Source organism: Tamandua tetradactyla, chromosome 14 (genome assembly GCF_023851605.1).
Source record: "Tamandua tetradactyla isolate mTamTet1 chromosome 14, mTamTet1.pri, whole genome shotgun sequence".
Classification (NCBI taxonomy): domain Eukaryota; kingdom Metazoa; phylum Chordata; class Mammalia; order Pilosa; family Myrmecophagidae; genus Tamandua; species Tamandua tetradactyla.
Window position 1 is genome coordinate 74251337 of NC_135340.1, and position 20664 is coordinate 74272000.

General features: G+C 35.5%; 1 protein-coding gene across 3 annotated transcripts in view; it reads right to left on the reverse strand.

Moving 5' to 3' along the window:
* ADAM10 (ADAM metallopeptidase domain 10) overlaps positions 1-20664 on the reverse strand; it is a 216527-nt gene that overhangs the window by 15575 nt on the left and 180288 nt on the right. For all 3 annotated transcript variants that reach the window (XM_077128032.1, XM_077128033.1, XM_077128034.1), the window contains 5 exons: positions 12111-12294; positions 4817-4967; positions 3842-4025; positions 2487-2595; positions 1796-2016 (listed from right to left, as the gene is read on the reverse strand). In XM_077128032.1, coding sequence (XP_076984147.1) covers positions 1796-2016; positions 2487-2595; positions 3842-4025; positions 4817-4967; positions 12111-12294 — 849 coding nt within the window. The remainder of the gene's footprint in view (positions 1-1795; positions 2017-2486; positions 2596-3841; positions 4026-4816; positions 4968-12110; positions 12295-20664) is intronic.

Genomic DNA, 20664 nt, shown 5'->3' on the forward strand with positions numbered 1-20664 from the left:
GAGATGGTGTAATCTAGGAATGCCTAGAGTGTATAATGATAGTGACTAAATGTACAAATTTAAAAAATGTTTTTGCATGAGAAGAACAAAAGAATGTCATTACTGCAGTGTGCTGAAAATAGATGGTACTTAATATTTTAAAATTTCAACTAATGTGGAAGACTAAAGCAAAAAATGTTTATTTGGTACAAATCTATACTTTGACTAGGGCATCTCCTAATATAACTTATGTAGATAGTTGATTGAACACCTTAAGTACATGGAAGTTTGTGTAGGACATGAGATTTTGTTGGTTTGTCCACGTGATGCCCTGATGAATCCCAGAGTGATTTGATCAGTGAGTGGGAAAGTATTTGCAAAATCCCCTTCAGGGAATGGTGAGAATGGGGGAAAACTCAACTTCCCCCAGTTGAATTCTTGATATTCTCACAAGCAGTGTGGACAACCAAAGCTATAGGATGAGCCCCCAGTCTTGGGGTTTGTTCATATGAAACTTAATCCCACAGGGGATAGGTCAAGCCTACTTAAAATTAAGCCTAAGAGTCACCCTCAAGAGAACCTCTTTTGTTGCTCAGATGTGGCCTCTCTCTCCAGCCAACACAGCAAGCAGACTTACCACACTCCCCCTGTCTACATGGGACATGACTCCCAGGGGTGTGGATCTTCCTGGCAGCGTGGGACAGAAATCCCAGAATGAGCTGAGACTCAGCATTGAGGGATTGAGAAAAACTCTAGAATGAGCTGAGACCCAGCATCAAGGGATTGAGAAAACCTTCTCGACCAAAAGGGGGAAGAGTGAAATGAGACAAAGTGTCAATGGCTGAGAGATTCCAAACAGAGCCGAGAGGTTATACCGGAGGTTATTCTTATGCATTAAGTAGATATCACCTTGTTATCCAAGATGTAATGGAGAGGCTGGAGGGAACTGCCTGAAAATGTTGAGCTGTGTTCCAGTAGCCATGTTTCTTAATGATGACTATATAACGAAATAGCTTTCACAATGTGATTGTATGATTGTGAAAGCCTTGTGTCTGATGCTCCTTTTATCTACCTTGTCAACAGATGAGAGGAACATATGGAATAAAAATAAATAATAGGGGGAACAAATGTTAAAATAGATTTAGTTTGAAATGCTAGTGATCAATGAAAGGGATCAGTAAGGGGTATGGTCTGTAAAATTTTTTTTTTTCTGTTTGTTATATTTTTCTGTTGTCTTTTTATTTCTTTTTCTGAATTGAAGCTAATGTTCTGGGAAATGATCATGATGATGAATATGCAACTATGTGATGATATTGTGAATTGCTGAGTGTATGTGTTGGGAATGTTTGTTTCTTGCAATTTTTTTTAATTAATAAAAAATTTTTTTAAAATGTACTTGGAAATTTATTGCTTTTTTGTATATATATGTTATTTTTCACAATAATAATAATAAAAAAAGCAGGCAGGGCTTTTCAGAACAACTCAAGGAAAAAGACCCATGAAAATGCCAATAATCATCTGGACCAAAGTAGGAAATAACCCATCCAGGAGATGAACTAGGTACAGAGTAAAAATACATGACTCACGTCATCTAATTAATCAATCTATGGACAACACACATGTGGAGAATCTGATCACATTTCAAAGAAAATAATATCTGGGGTATTATTTTAACTTTACAAGTCATTGGATACAGTGATTTCAGTATAAATGGGAAAGAAATCATTATTTCTTAACACTGGTGATCTCTGGCCAAGTAAAACTATAATTAAACCATTTTAAGTTAAGTTTCTGTATCAATAAAAACTTTACTTACCACAATCCATTCAGCAATATTTTCATAGAGCTCTGGGCTAAAAATTGCCTTTTTAAGCCTAGCTAAAGGACCATCAGCATCTACTAGTCGGCATCGCATGAAAACATCGCAGTAGCCTCTAAAATCATTGCAAGGGGATCCGGGCTGCAGGGTGATGGTTCGACCGCCAAACTGCTTGTTCCACTGCACAGACCCTGTACTGGCACAAGTTGATGGCTCCACTGGAAAAGAAGAGCCAAATATAAGCTGAAGATCAGATTTACTTATAGGCCGGTTGGGGAGAGAAGAGGGAAGGAAAATGCTGCCTAGAATTGTTATCATGACATACAAATACATTTTCATTAGTTAGGATGGATAACAAAATTAGTAATTCACATTAAATGTCAAATATAAGCAATACTTATAAGCAAATAAGCAGCAATTTTTGAGTGTCTATAATGGCTTTAAAACTTTTAATAATGTTTATATAAATTATTGCCATAAAGCTAGTGATTTCTCATTGAGATTTACATTTTGTAAACATCTGAAGGGAACATAACACTAGAGACACAATGCTATACTACATTTAAAAATCCCTCAAGAGAACATATTTAGCTGTTCAAACTGTATGCTAAAGTTTAAAACTTAACATTTAGGAGAAAATAAGGGTTTTTGAAGCATATTTTATACCCTTGTATTTTATAAACCTTACTTTTCTTCATACAGCAGACATGGCATAATTCCTTATCATCTTTGCCATCAGAACTGGCACAAGTACACTCCTCCAAGCCATACTTTTCACAGATAGAACCTGCACATTGCTGGAAGAAAGATAAAAAACCAATTATTTAACCTCTGTAGAAGCAAACTTATTGTTCATTATGACAGACAGCCAGATCTAAGCTTCCAATACCAAAATAAGTAGAAATATAAATGTTACTTAAATGAAAGTCTTTACTACAAAGCACAGATTAGTATCTGAAATGAGTCAAATAAGCACATTTCAAAATAAGTGCAAGTGAGGTGGTAACCTTGAGAGATACAGCAACTTACAAACAAAAACTTAAATGATATAAAAGGAGAAGAAGAGATTAGATGAGCATCAGTTCTTTGATGTTATTATTGTGGGGGTAAGCCTCAAGTTAGCATTATGTGCTGCCTTGACATCTGGGGAAAACTGGGAGGGGCTGTAAGGGCCTAACTGCAAGTTCCCATCCCTATCCTACTCCCACAAGATAAAGTCCCCTAGCCAAGATCTTCTCTTTATCATAAGACCAAGCACAGTGTCTACTTATCCCTGAGTAAAGGGTTTCAGTTCCCTGCCAGCCTGAAGAATTATTCAAACAAGCCAATCATACATTGTCCTGTGGGAACCAGGGGTCACCCCACCCTCATGATACTATAAAGCCTGTCTTTCACAACCCCCGGATTTTTATTGTTTCTGGGTACAACCCTTGTGTGGCCCAATATGGGGTACAATCTCTTCCTCCCCCTGGCTATGAATATATATGACTAAGAAACTTGTCAATCTTATAAGGCCAGTGCAGCTGTCATGTGTTCAACTATCCCCATAAGCCTGGGGCAGGAATCCCTCCCTCACCAATGGGTGAATAGGAAGAAATCAAAACAATTAATAATTTCTTTATTAGAAGAGAAAAATGAAATTTTCTTCATACAGAGAAAAGTGATTTAGCCAAGAAGACCTTAAAGGCTTCACATTCAGAGAATGAACAGATTTCTTTAATTTAGGGTACTGAAATATTAATTCATTGTAATTTAAAAGTAGTATAGAAAAAGTCAGATGCCTAGTTGGAGAACTATGTATCACTAGAGAATATCAAATACATATAGTCGGAAGGATGACATACAAGTAAGTAACTAATCAAATGACACCTGGTATTTATGACACACAGAGCATTCATGGCTTTGTGGGGAACAGAAAAGGAAAGTTATTGAAATAGGAATCAAGATTATTACGTTCTCTATACAGCTTTAAGTGCCAACAATTATTCTGAAGAATCAGGTTTTTAAAAATTAAGTTAAAAACATATAAAACCAAATGCTTACCCCATTAATGCATACTTGTGTATGCCTATTACAGTCTGTAAAATTTGGTTTAGGGTCAGATGCTGGGCAGAGAGCTGTGAAGCCATTACATATTCCTTCTCTCGCACAGTCTGAATCATCCCGACACTTCTCAGATTTTGACTTGAATGCACACTGTGCTGTACAGCAGGGACCTTGACTTGGACTAGAAGACGCAGTAATCATTAAACAAAGTAAATTCCTAGGATGCTTCTTATGTGCTTACATATGGTCCTAATTCTTAATAATAAAACTCATCTTTTAAATGGTAAGCATGTTACTGGTATACAATTTCAAATATTGGGCTGAAAGGCTATTAAATATAAATATTCTAACAAGCTAGAAAGGTGATTAAGGGTTGTGTCTTTACAATCGAGCATAAAATACACAGTGTTCTTACTCTATTTGACTTTAGTGAAAAGTTATAATAGAAAATGGACTTAATATTAGGCAGTTAGCAGCATTTTTCAGTTATATAATATAGTGGCTAACATGAGTTTTCCTTGCAGATAAAAGATAAAATCAAAACAGGAGACACAGACCAGTCATTTAAAAAGTATTATATATGCACTATTTTTGTCTGTAACTCCCAAAGTAATTTGGTAACAGCAATAATTATATGACACCAAGTTAAAAAAAAAAACTATATACTCTATATTACCTCAATATTTAGAGTTAGGATTCTAAAATATGGAAGAAGTCACATTTTTAAAGTTAGGAACTAAATAATATTTTTTTATCAAGTACCTTTCCATACTCTTTTTAAAAAACCCATCACACAAATTACTATTACAAGTAATTCTAGCTGCCAAAAACAGTACACTAACCAATTTTATTCCAAAACAAAAAAACAAAGTCAAAGTTTCAAAGCCATATGCATCTCTTAATCTCAGTTTTAAGTTTCTGCCTTCAGGCAATTATAACAAAATATTAACGTCTTTAGAATTAGCAAGGTACCTGCAATGTTTTCCAGGTTTCAGCTTGCATTTTTTCCCCTCTGGTTGGTTTGCATCATAGCAGCACTCATCTTTACACTGGTCACTGTAGCCACAATCACATTCTTCACCTTGTTCTACCATTCCATTTCCACAAATAGGTTGGCCAGATTCTGAGAAAATCAACAAAACAAAGTAAGCAATGCATGCATACATTAATTTTACTGAGAATTCAAAAACTCTTTAGAGCTCTGTAACAAGAGGAGAGAGGAAAACTTTGTGAATAAGAAAAGCAGAACTAGGAATACAAAAATCAGGAGACCTAATTCTAGCAGTGGGGCTCAGTTTCTTTATCTGTATAATGAAGTTTCATCTGCTAGTACCTAGAAGTGGTAACTATTTAGGCCATGCCATGATGAACTTTACTGAACCATGACTGCACTATTTCTATCACAAATATACTAATTAAGATAATGCTTCCTCAACCAGGAAAAATAATTGAAACTTTTCTATTACAAAAAACTTTAAATACACATAAAAGTAGTAAATAAATAGTAAAACAAGCCCCTTGTACCTCCTCATTTAATTATCAACAATATGATGTTCTTGTTTCATTGACTATCTTTTTTTTTAAAGAGTATTAAAACCAATCCCACCTTACATACAATAACACCTGTAAACACATCAGGATGCATTTCTTAAAATTAAAAAGTATTTTTTTCTACACCTGACCATAACAACATTATCAAATCTAACAAATCCGTGTTCAATTTCCCCAACTGTCTCTTTACAAAATGTAAATCAACACTACCCCCAGTCACTTACCCCATGGTTGCTTCTGGTTGACATGCCTTTTAAATTATTTTAATATACAACAGATTTCCTCCCTGTCTTTTTATTTTCAACTTATTTATTTAAGTTGGGTCACTTGGTCTTATGGAATTTCCCATATTCTATCTGGCTGATTATATCCTAGTCAATAAGTTAATTTTTTTTTTAAAAAGTACATTAGTTTTATTCATCAGCTAGACCAAGCTACCTAAGGGAAAAACCAAGTATTATATATATCTTTTGTATTCCCGTAGAGCATATCACTAATGGGAACAACCTTAGTTGATTAAGGTTAGGACTGCCTGGTCTAAACAAGTGAATAACTTTAGAATATTTATTTGACTGTCTTCTAAAGGTCTTTGATTTTCATCAAGGGAGTTTAAAATTGGAACAGAAATGGTACTTTTTAAAAGCTCATATCACAGAACAAACATCTGCAGAGAACTATAACACTCAAATGCCTCCATTTTATAGAAAAGAAAACTTATAGAGAATTTGTGACTTGCCAGACAACCATATACTACAGTATGGAAAACACACAGACTAAACTTAGGGTCTCCTAGGTCTAAAATCTGATGCTCTTTTCCTTCTACTATACAAAATCAAAATGTAAGAGGATATGGAAAAAATAAGTGTCAATTTAGGCTTTAAATTGAGAACTGAATAATAAAAGGGAACACATCTGAAGCACAAGAAACACAAATGTAGTACATTTGACTTAAAAATGTTCTAGAAATGCTGGCTTTATATTCACAAAGTTCATACTTATCCCTAAACACATAAATAAATATTAAAGGCAATTTTATAGGTCATTGAAGCCGCATTTCCTTCTTTTATTTTATACCACCTCTTTTGCCCTTAAAACTAGAAGTAGGCATGTGCACCTACATACAACTAAGCAAATAATGATTTGTAAAGTATAGCAACAATCATTGTATAATTTATGTGACGTAATTTAGGAGAAAAGGAAAAGCTATAAAGTAAAAAAACCTCTCAAGAAATATTTGCTACACATTCATTTTCTTAACAAATAGAATTATTTCTCCAAATAAGCTATTTGCTAACACCTTAAGCATACAGCAAAGGTGTTATTTAAAATGCAAAAATTATAATAAGTATACATTTCATTATAACTTAAGAAACACGTTTTTTCCCCTAGTATACCTACAAAGCAATATGTTCGTTTTTACAAATCAACCTCAACCAAAAAGTTTATTGTGAAAATTCAGTTTACAAACGAAGAATTTATGTAACAATTCTACATTAAAAGCTTTAGGAAAGGGCAGGCCACGGTGGCTCAGCAGGTAAGAGTGCTTGCCTGCCATGCCCAAGGACCCGGGTTCGATTCCTGGTGCCTGCCCATGAAAAAAAAAAAAAAAAAGCTTTAGGAAAATTATCATTGCTTATAACAACAGAAATAATAATAAACTCAGTCTAATTTTGATCTGTCCTTTTAAAATAAAAAGAAGTCTTCAAAAGAAAAAACCAATCAATAAAGGAAAAAATTGATAAATTGAATCTCATGAAAAGTTAAAACTCTTGCTCTGCAAAATGGTCTATGAAGAAGAAAGAACTATAGGTTGGGAGAAAATACTTGCAAACTTACAAACAATAATGAACTCTTAAAACTCAACAGGAAAAAAAAATCCAAGTAGAAAATGGCCTAAAAACATGATCAGACATTTCACCAAAGAGGATATACAACTGACCATTAAGAATATGAAAAGATGTTCAAAATCATTAGTCATCAGGGAAATTCACAATGAGAGATTACTATACACCAATGAGAATGACTAAAATAAAAAATAGTGAAAACATGAATGTTGGCATGCAGACAAACTGGATCACATACATTGCTGGCAGGAATGAAAAACAGTTGGGGAGTTTCTTATAAAATGAAGCGAAAGATTATCATATGATCCAATGATTTGCGTTCATGGACATTTATCTCACAGAAATAAAAACCTATGTTCATACAAAAAACTGCACCCGGATGTTCAGTGAATTTATTCCTAATAGCCAAAACCTGGAACTAGCCCAGATGTTTGGGTTTTTGTGCGGTTTTTTCTTTTTTTTAGCTTTAAAAAGGGGGAATTTAGTAAGTTGAAAGTTTATTGTTCTAAGGCCGTGAAAATGTCCAAATTGAGATATGGCTATAAAAATGTACAGATGAAGGTATCCAGGACAAGATACCTTGGCTCAAGAAGCTGATGATGTAAGGGGTTACTTTCTCAGCTGGAAAAGCACACGGTGATGTCTGCTAGCTTTCTTTCCACACTTCTTCAACAGCTTCCCCAGGGGCGTTTTCTTTCTTCATCTCCAAAGGCCTCTAGCTGTGTGGGCTCTGTTAGTTCTGTTGGCTCTGTCAGTTCTGGTGGCTCTGTCAGTTCTGGTGGCTCTAAAGCTTTTTCCAAAATGGTTCCCTCTTACTAGCTCTAGGGCTCTAGTAAGCAAACCCACCTTGAATGGGTAGAGACACATCTCCATGGAAACCATCTAATCAAAAGTTACCACCCATAACTGGGTGGATCACACCTCCATGGAAACAAGAAAAAAGATTCCAACCAGCAATACTGAATAAGGATTAAAGGACATGGCTTTTCTGGGGTTCATAAAAGCTTCAAACTGGAACATCTTCTTTCCAATTCCTGCTGGGCCCCTTGGTGAATGATCTTATCAGTAATAGGTAGATGAGCATACTTAAGGATCTAATGCAGAATTGCTACTGCATGGCAAAGGAAGTGTCGGTGTTAGGGCTCCATAAACTGTTTTTCATTTACATCTAAGCACACACTTTGGCCAATTAAAATAATATTAAGAATATATTAAGATAGTTTTGTAGGATGCATTGGTTTGAAGCCATTTCATGCATCACTCTCATGTTCATAAGATCATGGCTTCTTCCTGAAGACAGGTTGCCAGTGAACCTCAACTCCTCTGTCAGATGGCAAGGCACATGGCGGTGACTGCAAGACTCTAACCTCTCTTTAAGTTTTCATTTCCAGCTTCTGATGTCAGTGGCTTCCTCTCTGCTTCTGTGGCTTTCTCTCTCAGCTTCTGTGTCTTTTCAGCCCAGATGTTCTTCAACAGCTGAATAGTTAAATTGTGGTACATACATATCATCTAAATTACTCAACAATAAAAAGGAGCAATAATTTAAACGATTCTTCAGGGCATTATGCCAATTGAAAAAGATAATTCCAAAGGATTATATATTGTCTGATTCCATTTATAAAATCATTTTTGATGTGACAAATTTTAGAAATTAAAAACAGATCAGTGGGGGCAGGGGTAGCAGGAGACAGGTGAAGAGTGGTTATAAATGAGTTTTACGAAAGAGTGGTAGACACATGAACCTACACATGTGATAAAAATGTATAGAACTAAATACACACAAAAATGAGAACAATAAAAATGGAAATATTGAATAAGCTATGTGGATTGTATCAATGTCAATATCCTAGTTGATACAACACTATAGTTTTACAAGAGTTACTATTGGGGGAAAACTTTGTATTATTTCTTACAACTCCATATATATCTGCAATTATCTCAGAAAAATTTTAATTTTTAAAAAAGGCCATGCTTATCTGGAAATCTCCCTCAATTCTTTCTTTGCTTTCATGTATTCAATCCATCTTTAAGGTCTCTTTATGCATAAATGTAGGCAGGCCCCTGCTTTCTTGCTTTACTTTATTTACTACTCTCCCTAATACCATGCCCCTTGCTTTCTTACTTTACTTTATTACCATCTAACCCACTATATTATTTACATATTTATTACCTGTCTATCCCTACTAGAATATAAACCCTATAAGGTCAGGGATTTTTGTTTGTTCTGTTCATGCATGTAATTCCCAATGCCTGTAACAGTGCCTGGCTCATAGAGACATGCAATAAATAAATATTGAATTAATTACCAAGGTATATACAAAAAAAGAATCACCCCTTAATGTCATCATACATTAATTTTTATAAAGCTAAAACAGCCAGGAAGTATATTATTGTGCATCTTAATAGTTTAGGGTTTTAGGGCCACTTGTTTTATTTTATCAGAAAATTCCCATTGATCAGTTAAGGTGAATATGTCTACAGTTTACCAAACAAAATAAAGTTGAAAAGCATGTATTCTAATAGAAGATTCTAAAAATAGTATCTGAAAGTTCTTTTGTTGTGAACACAAACTATCTTTACCTAATATTTTTTTAATGTTTTAGAAATTTCTCTCCTTACTTTATCTTCTAACTAAGTTTTATCTTAAATTTTCACAAGTAATTCATCAGTGATCAGGATACTAAATTCTTAACTTTGGGCTCACAGGCAGCTAAAAATATATTATCTCATTCTTTAACCCAAACTTCTTTATGAACTCTCAAATATAGTTACAAAACAACAACATTCTTCCTGGAGAAGACAAACGAATGTCCCTGGTGAGGAATAAATTTATGAGTCAAATAGAGAACCTGTATCAAGTTGGTACAAATTCTGAAATTTCTTCTTAAGACTACGATAATTTTAAAGTGCCAGCACTGTATCAATAAGGAACAAAAGAAACTTTAATCTTGCAGTGGGATGGTGTAAAAAACACTTAAGAAAATTTCATCCACTTTTACCTATCAATTTTTGTGAAGAAAGTGAATACAGAGTCAGGTTTTAAATGTTAATGATCCCACCGACTGATTATCATAGAAGTTCTAAATGTTGACCTGTAAATTAACTATAATATTCAGTATGTTTATCACATCTTGACCTGTGAATAATTTCATTTTTAATAATTCATCATATATATAAATTTAATTTTTTTAAAAAAGAAACACACACCGACACACACACACCTCCCCTCAAAACATATATTTCAGGTAGAAATAATCAAAGAAAGAACTTTTCATTTTAAGGCAGAAAATTAACCTAGAAACAGTCTTCTCTGCTAATGTCTAAGGAATCTGAGAAACAGACTGGGGGACAGAAATCTGGAAAACAGCATTTCAGATGTTATAAAATTTATCCATTAATATAAAGCCTGAAAATTTTTATGAATCCATCTGCAAGTATAGAATAAAGTTCTCTTTTACTGGGCATGAACCATAGGGAATTCTGGTATAATACATAGTCCAAAGCATTTATTCTGGATATCCACTACCTTTCTCCCCAAAACTCTCCCCTTTAACTGTGCTCACATATTTCTAGTGCATATTTAATAACTGCTAAACTTTTAACAAGGAAGGTACATCTCAGGATCTGGATCTTTGAATATAGCCATAACTGACAGTATTAACCAAACAAATTATAAGACAAGCCACAATTAAAAAGGTACTAATAAAGGAGATATAGTTCAATGCATAAGGAGCCCATATGAGTACCTGAAACAAAGAATCATGAATTTAAAAAAATCACTCCAACATTTGTGCTCCCACTTTGTGCCCTCTACTCATTTCAAGATTGTTTGGGTAACTGAATGTATTAAAGACATTGATAAGGGAGAATGAATCAACTTTTACAACTATATATCATATAATAAATACAAAATATTACATATCTTCGCTGTTTGTTGAAGATGGCTTTAAACAATGTAGATGCTACACCCATCAGTATGGTTAAAATTAAAAAGTGCTACAAAAACAAAATTAACAAGGGTGTGGAACAATCAGAAATCTCAAATGTAATTGATGGAAATGTTAATTCAAATAACCACTTTGAGGAAAGGTCTCAGTTTCATAAAAAAACAAATGTATGCCTATCCCATGATCCGAGAATTCCAGTCCTAGGTAATTTATCCAAGAGAAATAAAAATACATGTCCATGTTTTCATGAATGATACACGAATTTCACAGCAGCTTTATTCACATTAGCGCAAACCCAACAAGCCCAGCAATTAGACAGTACACGAACACGCTTTGGCATATTCAAACAATGCAATACTACTCAACAATAAAAGGGACAAAAGAGTGACAGCTGAATCTAAAAATATTATGCTGAATGACAGAAGCCTTCCACAAAAGGGTACATAATGTATGATTCCATTTATATGAAGTTTTAAAACAGGTAAAACTATCTATGGTAAAAGAAGATTAATGATTTCTTCTGAGGGAATACTGGGAACAGAGATTAATTGGGAAGGGATGATAGAAATGCTCTAAATCTCAACAGGTGTTTGGGTTACACAGCTAAGATACATGGTATTCATAAGATTTGTACATTGAACTTATATAAAAACCAAACATACAAAAAGAGCTACAAACAATACTGAACTCTAATGTATGTGGGCTGAGATGTTTAGGGGTAAAGTACACTGTCTTCCACTTATTTTTAAAAATATATGGACTGAGGAATGGATAGATTGATAAATATGTAATAAAGCAAATATGGCAAACTGTTCATTTGTAAAGTCTAGGTTAGTCGGTAAATGCATGCTCACTGTAAAATTATTTCAGTTTTCTAAATATTTAAAAATGTTCATATTATAGAAGTAGGGAAAATATACATACCAACAAAACAGTTGTTTCTCTTCTTCTCAAGAACTTGGCTTATGTTTCTAATACTACAAAGTGAGAATTTATTGTTGTTGAGTTTGTCCCCAGATGTTGCTCTTGCATACATGATGTAATTGCCATTTTCTTTTTGTCCTAAATTCTTAGATTCTCCTGGAGTGCATTCTGTTCCAGAATCATGCTGTTAAACAAAATATAGAGTTGTATAAACAAGAAGTAAAATAAGGTTTCCAGGTAATATTATGTGGAATTTCCGTATCAGAAGAATAATGGAAACTTATGGACTCTTTTCTTTAGAAAGGATCTTACAGTTGTTTTCGGCTGTGAGTAGGAAAACTAATTGCTCTTTTACGAGCCATTGGATTATGAGAGGAGAAAAACCAGTGAAGATCCAGCCACAATTTATAACTTTGCAAGTAGGGGGTAGCATGAGGGACAAATTGTCTTAAAAGTCTATTAAAAATAAACTTGGCTACATTTTAAAACTAGTAGAAAGGAAATTCAAACTGTTAAAAATTACTAAATAGACTTTGAAATACACTCTAAATTACATGTCATGGCCAATTTAGAGAAAAGAGAGATGAAGATAAAAGAAAGATAGGGAGCAAGAGATTGGCATACATGATAGGCATTTAAGAGAGCTGACTTATTAACTAGTGCATAGAAAGATAAGTAAAACTGCTGACCAGGGAAAGAAATACAATAATCTATTCAAAATAAAAATTAAGAAAAGCCAAGACATAAAATCAAAAATTTTCCCCCCATGGGCAAGCACCAGGAATCAAACCCAGGTCTCTGGCATGGCAGGTGAGAATTCTGCCACTGAGCCATCGTCACACCACCCTGTTTTAGGTAAATTTTATTGAAGTATCAGATATATTGAAAAAAGTACCAAACCATAGCTCAATAACTTTTCTCAAAGTGAATACACTTATATGACCAGAACTCAGATCAAGAAATAGACTGCTACCAGATCCCAAGAGACCTCCCCTTCATGGGGATACTCATTAAAAAACAAAAAGCAAAAAACAAAAAGAAAACTTAAAAATGTTCCTGAAACCACAGGCTGGAATATATTACAAAGGGTGAAAAATACTGGGTCCTAGAAAAATAGTGTAACCAAGAAGATAGTACTAAGAGATGATTAGGCTTACTGAATCATTATATAGATATATATATATATTTTTTACTTTCTAGTATATTAAAATAGGAAATACCTGAAATTACTGAATCGTAATTCAGCTGCCTTGATCTTTGATAACAATTTTATAACATATAGCCTTTGTATTGTGATTGTAAAAACCTTGTGGCTGACCTACAATTATACCTTCCCTTATCCTGTTTTTCAAAATCACTGAAGTCAGCCTCTAATGTTTATTAATGAAAAGCCTTGACTGAGGCCAGAACTAACTCACCCCAATTCCAAAATTATCACAATAGAGCTGGATTTAACCAAAACTGGCCTGCCTGACAAGTGCAGTAGCTTAAAATGTGACTTATACCTCATTATAGTACTTAAAATCACATCTATCATATTAATATCTCCGTTTTCTTATGGACAAACTGTGACTGAACATGTAATGAACTAGCACATACCCAATAATTGGATCATCTCTAACCTTGTCATCTCAAGCCATGATTCTCATTATGCTAAAACCTGCCCATCTTTTGACACACTAAAACTATCAGAGTTACTGTAGTTCAGAGAGACAGATTTTTAGGTCAACAGGCCCACTGATCTCCTGCTTCACAATTAGCAATAAATTATCTCTTTGAAACCCTAATGTCTCAGGAATCGGCCATTTGAGTGCATCTGGCAAAGAACCCACCACTTTTGATCAGTATCAACAGTTCTACTTAATTAAATTCCTGTTTTGAAGTCCTAGCAACCCTACTCATATTTAAACTGAATTCCTCAAAAAAGGAAAGGAATACCAAAGGGCAGTCTGCTTCTTTCCAGATCCCAATTAAACTACTTTCATTTTCTACTACCCAATCCAAGGTGACTACTAAGAATATGACCTCCACTATACTCTTCATTCTTCCTAATACCTGGTGGCTTCTACTGAACTTAGATTCAGCATTTAACAACTCTGTACTATTTGCCCAAATTATCTTTTTTATTTTCACTAGAGAACTGAATTCAGTTACTGATCATTTCTGACACTAGAATTCTTTTCAGCATTAGAATTTTACAAAGAGAAAGAAAAATTGTAACCAAAAAGTTAAAAACTAACACATGATTATTTGCTTACTCATTACACAGATATTTTTTCTACTCTCTAATATACTGTAGAAGAGCCAGAAGAAAATACCTGAAATTACTGAAAATGACAGAAATGGAAGTTGTGAAAACCTTTAGACTAACCCAACATTACATCCTTTATAATAATCACAAAGGCAACCCCACTGACGGAACTTGAGCTAGCTCAGACTTTACCATTGACTTGTCATTGCAATGGTTATTTCAGCTTAGTTCCAGCCTAGCTCTACTCCTTTACATCTGTAAATTCTAGCTGCTTGTACTTATTGTAATGGTAATGTAACAACAGAGAAATCAGAATTTAAGGGATAATTTTGATTATCAAATCATTATATAGATATTCCTTTTTGCTTTCTGGTACATTAGAGTAGTCAGAGGGTGTGCTAGTTTGAAAGGATGTATGTACCCTTGGAAAACCATGTTTTAATCCTAATCCCATTTTGTGAAGGCAGTCATTTCTTACGTGATTTAACGAAGAGTGGCTGTTAAATTGGATTAGGGGAGATGTATCTCCACCCATTTGGCCATTTGGGTGGGTCTTGACTGGTTTACTGGAGTCCTATAAAGGAGGAAACATTTTGGAGAATGGGAGATTCAGAGAGAGCAGAGCAGAATGACACACCCATGAGAAGCAGAGTCCAACAGCCAGCGTCCTTTGGAGATGAAGAAGGAAAATGCCTCTTGGGGAGCTTCATGAAACAGGATGCCAGGAGAAGAAGTTAGAAGATGACACCACGTTCACCATGTGCCCTTCCAGATGAGAGAGGAACCCTGACTGTGCTCACCATGTGCCTTTCCAGATAAGAGAGAAATTCTGACTGTGTTCACCATGTGCCCTTCCACTTAAGAGAGAAACCCTGAACTTCATCGACCTTCTTGAATCAAGGTATCTTTCCCTGGATGCCTTAGATTGGACATTTCTATAGACTTGCTTTAACCAGGACATTTTCTCGGCCTTAGAACTGTAAAGTAGCAACTTATTAAATTCCCCCTTTTAAAAGCCATTCTGTTTCTTGTAGCTGTTCCCGGCAGCTAGCAAACTAGAACAGAGGGAAATTCCTGAAATCTCTAAATGTAATCCAGCTACCTCATCTCTGATGATTGCATATAGCCCTTTATCTTCTGTCCTTGTGACTGAAAAAACCTTGTGACAACCTGCATTTGTACTCAGTTATCTATCCCTAAAAACAGCCCCTAATGTTTATTAATGAAGAGTCTTGGATCAGCCCAGAACTAACCCACCCCAAATCAAATAATCTTGTTAAGGGAGACTGGATCCAACCAAAATGTGCATCTGACATGTGTAGTAGCTTAACTTGAACCTACAAGTCACCTTTACCTCATTATAATACTCCACCATACTCCAAAGATACCTTAGTTATAAGTTCTTACTTATAACTAAGCATGTAATCAATGTGCATGCACTTATTAATGAAATCACCTCTAATGATATCATCTGGGGTCACTGTGATCATTATCCTAAACCCCACCCATTTTTTTCTCTAACAAAACTATCAGAATTACTGCAGCTCAGGAAGACAAATTTTGGGCTGATAGGCCATCTGCTCTCTACCATGCACTTTGTAATAAACTCTTTCTCTCTTTGAAACCCCCGTGTCTCAGGAACTGGATACTGACAGCACTGGGTAAAATAATCCATGGCCTTTGTAAGTAATAGTAAGAACTCATTCTCCCCTTGCTTGAATCCATAAACAACTCTAACTTCTTAGACTTTAAGAGACAGAATAAGGTCATCTAATCTCCTACTTTGTGCTTAGCAACAAACTTTTTTTCTCTTTGAAACCCTGGTGTCTCAGGAATTGGTCCTTTGAGTGCATTGGGCAGAGAACCCTTTCCTGGCCCTCCTCCACTTTTTTTTGGTACCAAAATCCCAATACTGTATTGGTATTTATATTTTATATCACAGAATATCTTGCTACCATTCAATTCAATAAATATTAATGTGTCCTAATATATATCAAAGAGGCACTAAAATATAACATAAAATATAAAGATGAGTTAAGACATAACTCTCAAGAGGGTCTTAAGTTAAAAGGAATAGCAAATTTTGCCATGTCTGCCTAGGTTTGACTCTCTGCCCCATCAGACTATTAAGGACATCACTAATCAATCATTACTTTACTAGCCCAGAAGGATATCGTAATGGCTTGCAATTAATGACCACTAAAGAGGAAACAAGTTATAAACAAATAGGCTGTATTTACCATCCTCAGATAAGGGAATAAACAAGCACATAAACAAGTGAAAGACAAAATAGAATATAAATGACATTTTAATTGTATCCTAAAAATTACTTTGAAAGTTCAAATCAAGAGAAAACCTTCATGAAGAAACTATAATTTTAGTACAACGAGAAAACAATAACTTTTTTACTATAAAAATAATACTAACAGAAAATTGATAATATAAAAAAGTGATGAAATTCAATCATAAGTTACCACCACAATAACTAGCAACAACAATTTTATCTATTTCCTACCTGACTTTCATCTAGTCATATACTGTAACTGAGAAATTAAGAATTAAGAAACAATTAGGATGACGAAAATTTATACAGATGCCTTTTTCTTACTTTTTAGCATATTGTAGAATAGCCAAAAGGAAATACCTGAAATTTCTGAAACCCATGGAATTATAATTGTTAAAACCTAGTAACTGGTCCTCCTCAAGCCCCCTTATCCTGTTTTACAGCATTAGACCCTTATTACCACAAAGACAACTCCCTAATGTTTATTAATGAAGGAACTTGAGTCAGCACAGCAGGAACCCCAGGATACAGTATTTATACTTGTTATTGTAATGGTTTGGTTACTTCTAGCTTAGTTTCACCCCTTTACATGGTATGATCGTTGTGTATATTTGATATTATACCAATTAGGAAAAAGATGGCAGAATAGGATAGGTGGAGTTCACACCTGCACTAAGGAACATCTAGAGAAGGGACAGGAAAGCGACTGAGACGGTGATTCCAGGGTGTAAGTGACCTGGAGGATCTTCTGCACCAGATAGGGCTGCTCTGGTTACAAAAGCTGAGGAACTGAGAAGCAGAGAACCCCGAGTTCCTTAAGCACTACCCTCACTGGCATAGACCCATGACCCACTACTCACCCCACACCCCACGCACCTGAACCCCATCACCCCAACCCCCCTCCCTGTACTCCAAGAGCCCGTGTCCTGCCAAGTCCCAGCCCACACCCCCACCTCAAACACGTGCACACCTGCCCCAGACCAACCCACCTCTCCTGTGTAAAAGCAGTCTCGCCCCACCTCTCCTTAGCCCTATCTCCCCATCCCTGACTGCTAGAGGGAGTCACCAGCAGATAAAGGCTGCAGGGGCTTACCTCCATACCCAGGCTACACCCACCCCCCTAGACCATACACTTGTGCAACTCCACCCTGACCCCCTGAGCTCTGTGCACATGTACACAAGTTTACAGCATTCCCATGTGTGCACATGTGCACAGCCCCAGTTCTGGGCAGGCACTGACCTGACAGTCTGGCTACGTCCGCCTCCAGTCCACTCAAAGGCACAAGGCCAACCTGCTGCCCTGAGCTCTCGCGCATGCACACAAAGGGCTCCATGCCCTACACCTGTGCATAGTAGGGCCCTGCACCCCACACCAGTGCACCCGCACAGCCACATCCTCCCTGCTGCTGGGCGCCGTGCTCACAGGAACCAGTGTTAACATCCCTAACCTGCACTATTCCTGCGCTGAAACGCATCATTGGACTGTTGTACACCACCCCATGCCCTGCATCCTGCTCCACATCCATCCTGCAAATACAAAGCTTTAGATGACTGAAGGAAATCAACTTACAAAGCAAATCGATCAAGATATTTACACACCACAAAGACAGCAGAAAATCACTAAGCATATCATGATGCAGACAGATATAGCCCAGTCTAATGACAAAATTAAAACACCAGAAGAGACACAGATGTTGGAATAATTAATTGAAGATGTTCATATAACACTACTAAATAAAATAAATGGATGGCTAATGACAGAAAGGAGATCAAGAAGACACCAGAAGAGCATAAAGAGGAATTTGAAAGAATAAGAAGAAAAATACAAGACATCACGGAGATTAAAGATGCTTTAGACAAATAATCATTGGTATCCCAGAAGGAGAAGAGAGGAGTAAAGGGCTAGGAAGATTAGTTGAGGATATAATGGGAGAAAACTTCCCAACCCTCATAAAGGACATAAATATGCAAATCAAAGAAGCTCAACAAACTCCAAACAGAATAAATTGAAACAGGCCTTCCCCAAGGCACATACTAATCAGCCTTTCAATGTTGAAGAGAAGCATAAAATCCTGAAAGCGGCAAGAGAAAAACAACCTACCATATACAAGGGCAACACATAAGACTGAGTTCAGACTAATCAACTGGCATATGGAAGCAAGAAGGCAGTACTACAATATATTAAAGATCCTGAAAGTGAAAGACTTCCAGCCAAGAATTCTGTACCCAGCCAAACTGTCCTTCAAAACCGAGAAAGAGATTAAAGTTTTCACAGACAAACAAATCCTGAAAGAATCTGTCAGGAAGAGACCGATCCAACAAGAAATACAAAGGAATTTCTGCCAGTTGGAAAAAAAAAAAGACAAGAGATGGAGGTCTGGAGGAGGGCACAGAATTAAAGAGTACTTTCTTTTTAAAGGATAAAAAGAAAAAGAGGGAAAAGAATATACAGATTGACAAATAAAATCCAAAAGATAAGATGGTGTACTCAAGAAATGCATTTTCAGTAATAACTCTGAATGTTAATGGACTAACCTTACCAATTAAAAGATACAGATTGGCCGAATGGATTTAAAAATGTAATCCAGCTATATGCTGCTCACAAGAGACTCATCTTGGACACAGGAATACAAATATGCTGAAAGTGAAAGGATGGAAAAAGATTTTCCACACAAGTTGTAATGAAAAGAAAGCAGTAGTAGTTATACTAATATTAGACAAAATAGACTTTAAATGTAAAGACATCATAAGAGACAAAGAAGGACACTACATACTAATAAAAGGGACAATTCACCAAGAAGAAATATCATAAATGTTTATGCTCCCAATCAAGAAGCTTCAAAGCACATGAGTCAGACATTGGCAAAACTGAAGGGAGTGATAGATATTTCAACAATAATAGTAGGAGACTTCAATATGCCACTCTGCTCTATAGACAGAAAAGCCAGACAGATGATCAACAAGGAAACAGAGAAGTTAAACAACTTGATAAATGAATTAAACCTAACAGACAGATATAGGATATGTATATACAAAACACCAGGATATACATTCTTCTCTAGTGCTCATGGAACATTCTCCAGGATAGATCATATGCTGGGGCACAAACAGGTCTTTATAAATTTAAAAACAATGAAATTACTCACAGCACTTTCTCTGATCACAATGGAATGAAGCTGGATCTCAATAACCATCAAACAATGAGAACTTTCACAAATATACAGAGATAAAATAACACCCTCTTATACAACAAATAGGTCAAAAAAGAAATTACTAGAGAAATTAATAGCTAATAGGAGACAAATGAAAATGAGAATACAACATATCAGAACTTATGGGATGCGGCAAAGGCTGTGCTGGAAGGGAAATTTATTGCCCTAAATGCCTATATTAAAAAACAAAAAAGAGCAAAAGCTGAGGACTTAACTACTCACCTGGAGGAACTCAAGAACAGCAAACTAACCTCAAAGCAGAGAAGAAGAGAAATAACAAAGATTAAAGCAGAGTTAAATGAATGCACGAACAAAAGAACAATAGATAGAATCAATAAAACCAAAATTTGATTCTTTGAGAAAATGAATAAAATTGATGGGTCACTAGCAAGACTGACAAAGAAAAAAAGAAAGAAGATGCAAATAAACAAGATCAGAAATGAGAAGGGGTGCATTACCACAGACCCTGAAGAAATCATAAGATGATATTATGAACAACTATATTCCAACAAACTAGACAACTTAGATGAAATAGACAAATTCCTGGAAATACACAACAAGCTACACTGACTCAGAAAGAAATAGATCTCAACAAACCAATCACAAGTAAAGGGATTCAATCAGTCATTATAAATCTTCCTACAAAGAAAAGCCCAGGGCCAGACAGCTTCACAGGGGAATTTTATCAAACATCCCAATAAGAACTAACACCAATCCGGCTCAAACTTTTCCAAAAACTGAGGGAAAAGGTACAATATCTAACTCATTTTATGAAGCTAATATTATTATAACACCAAAACCAAGTAA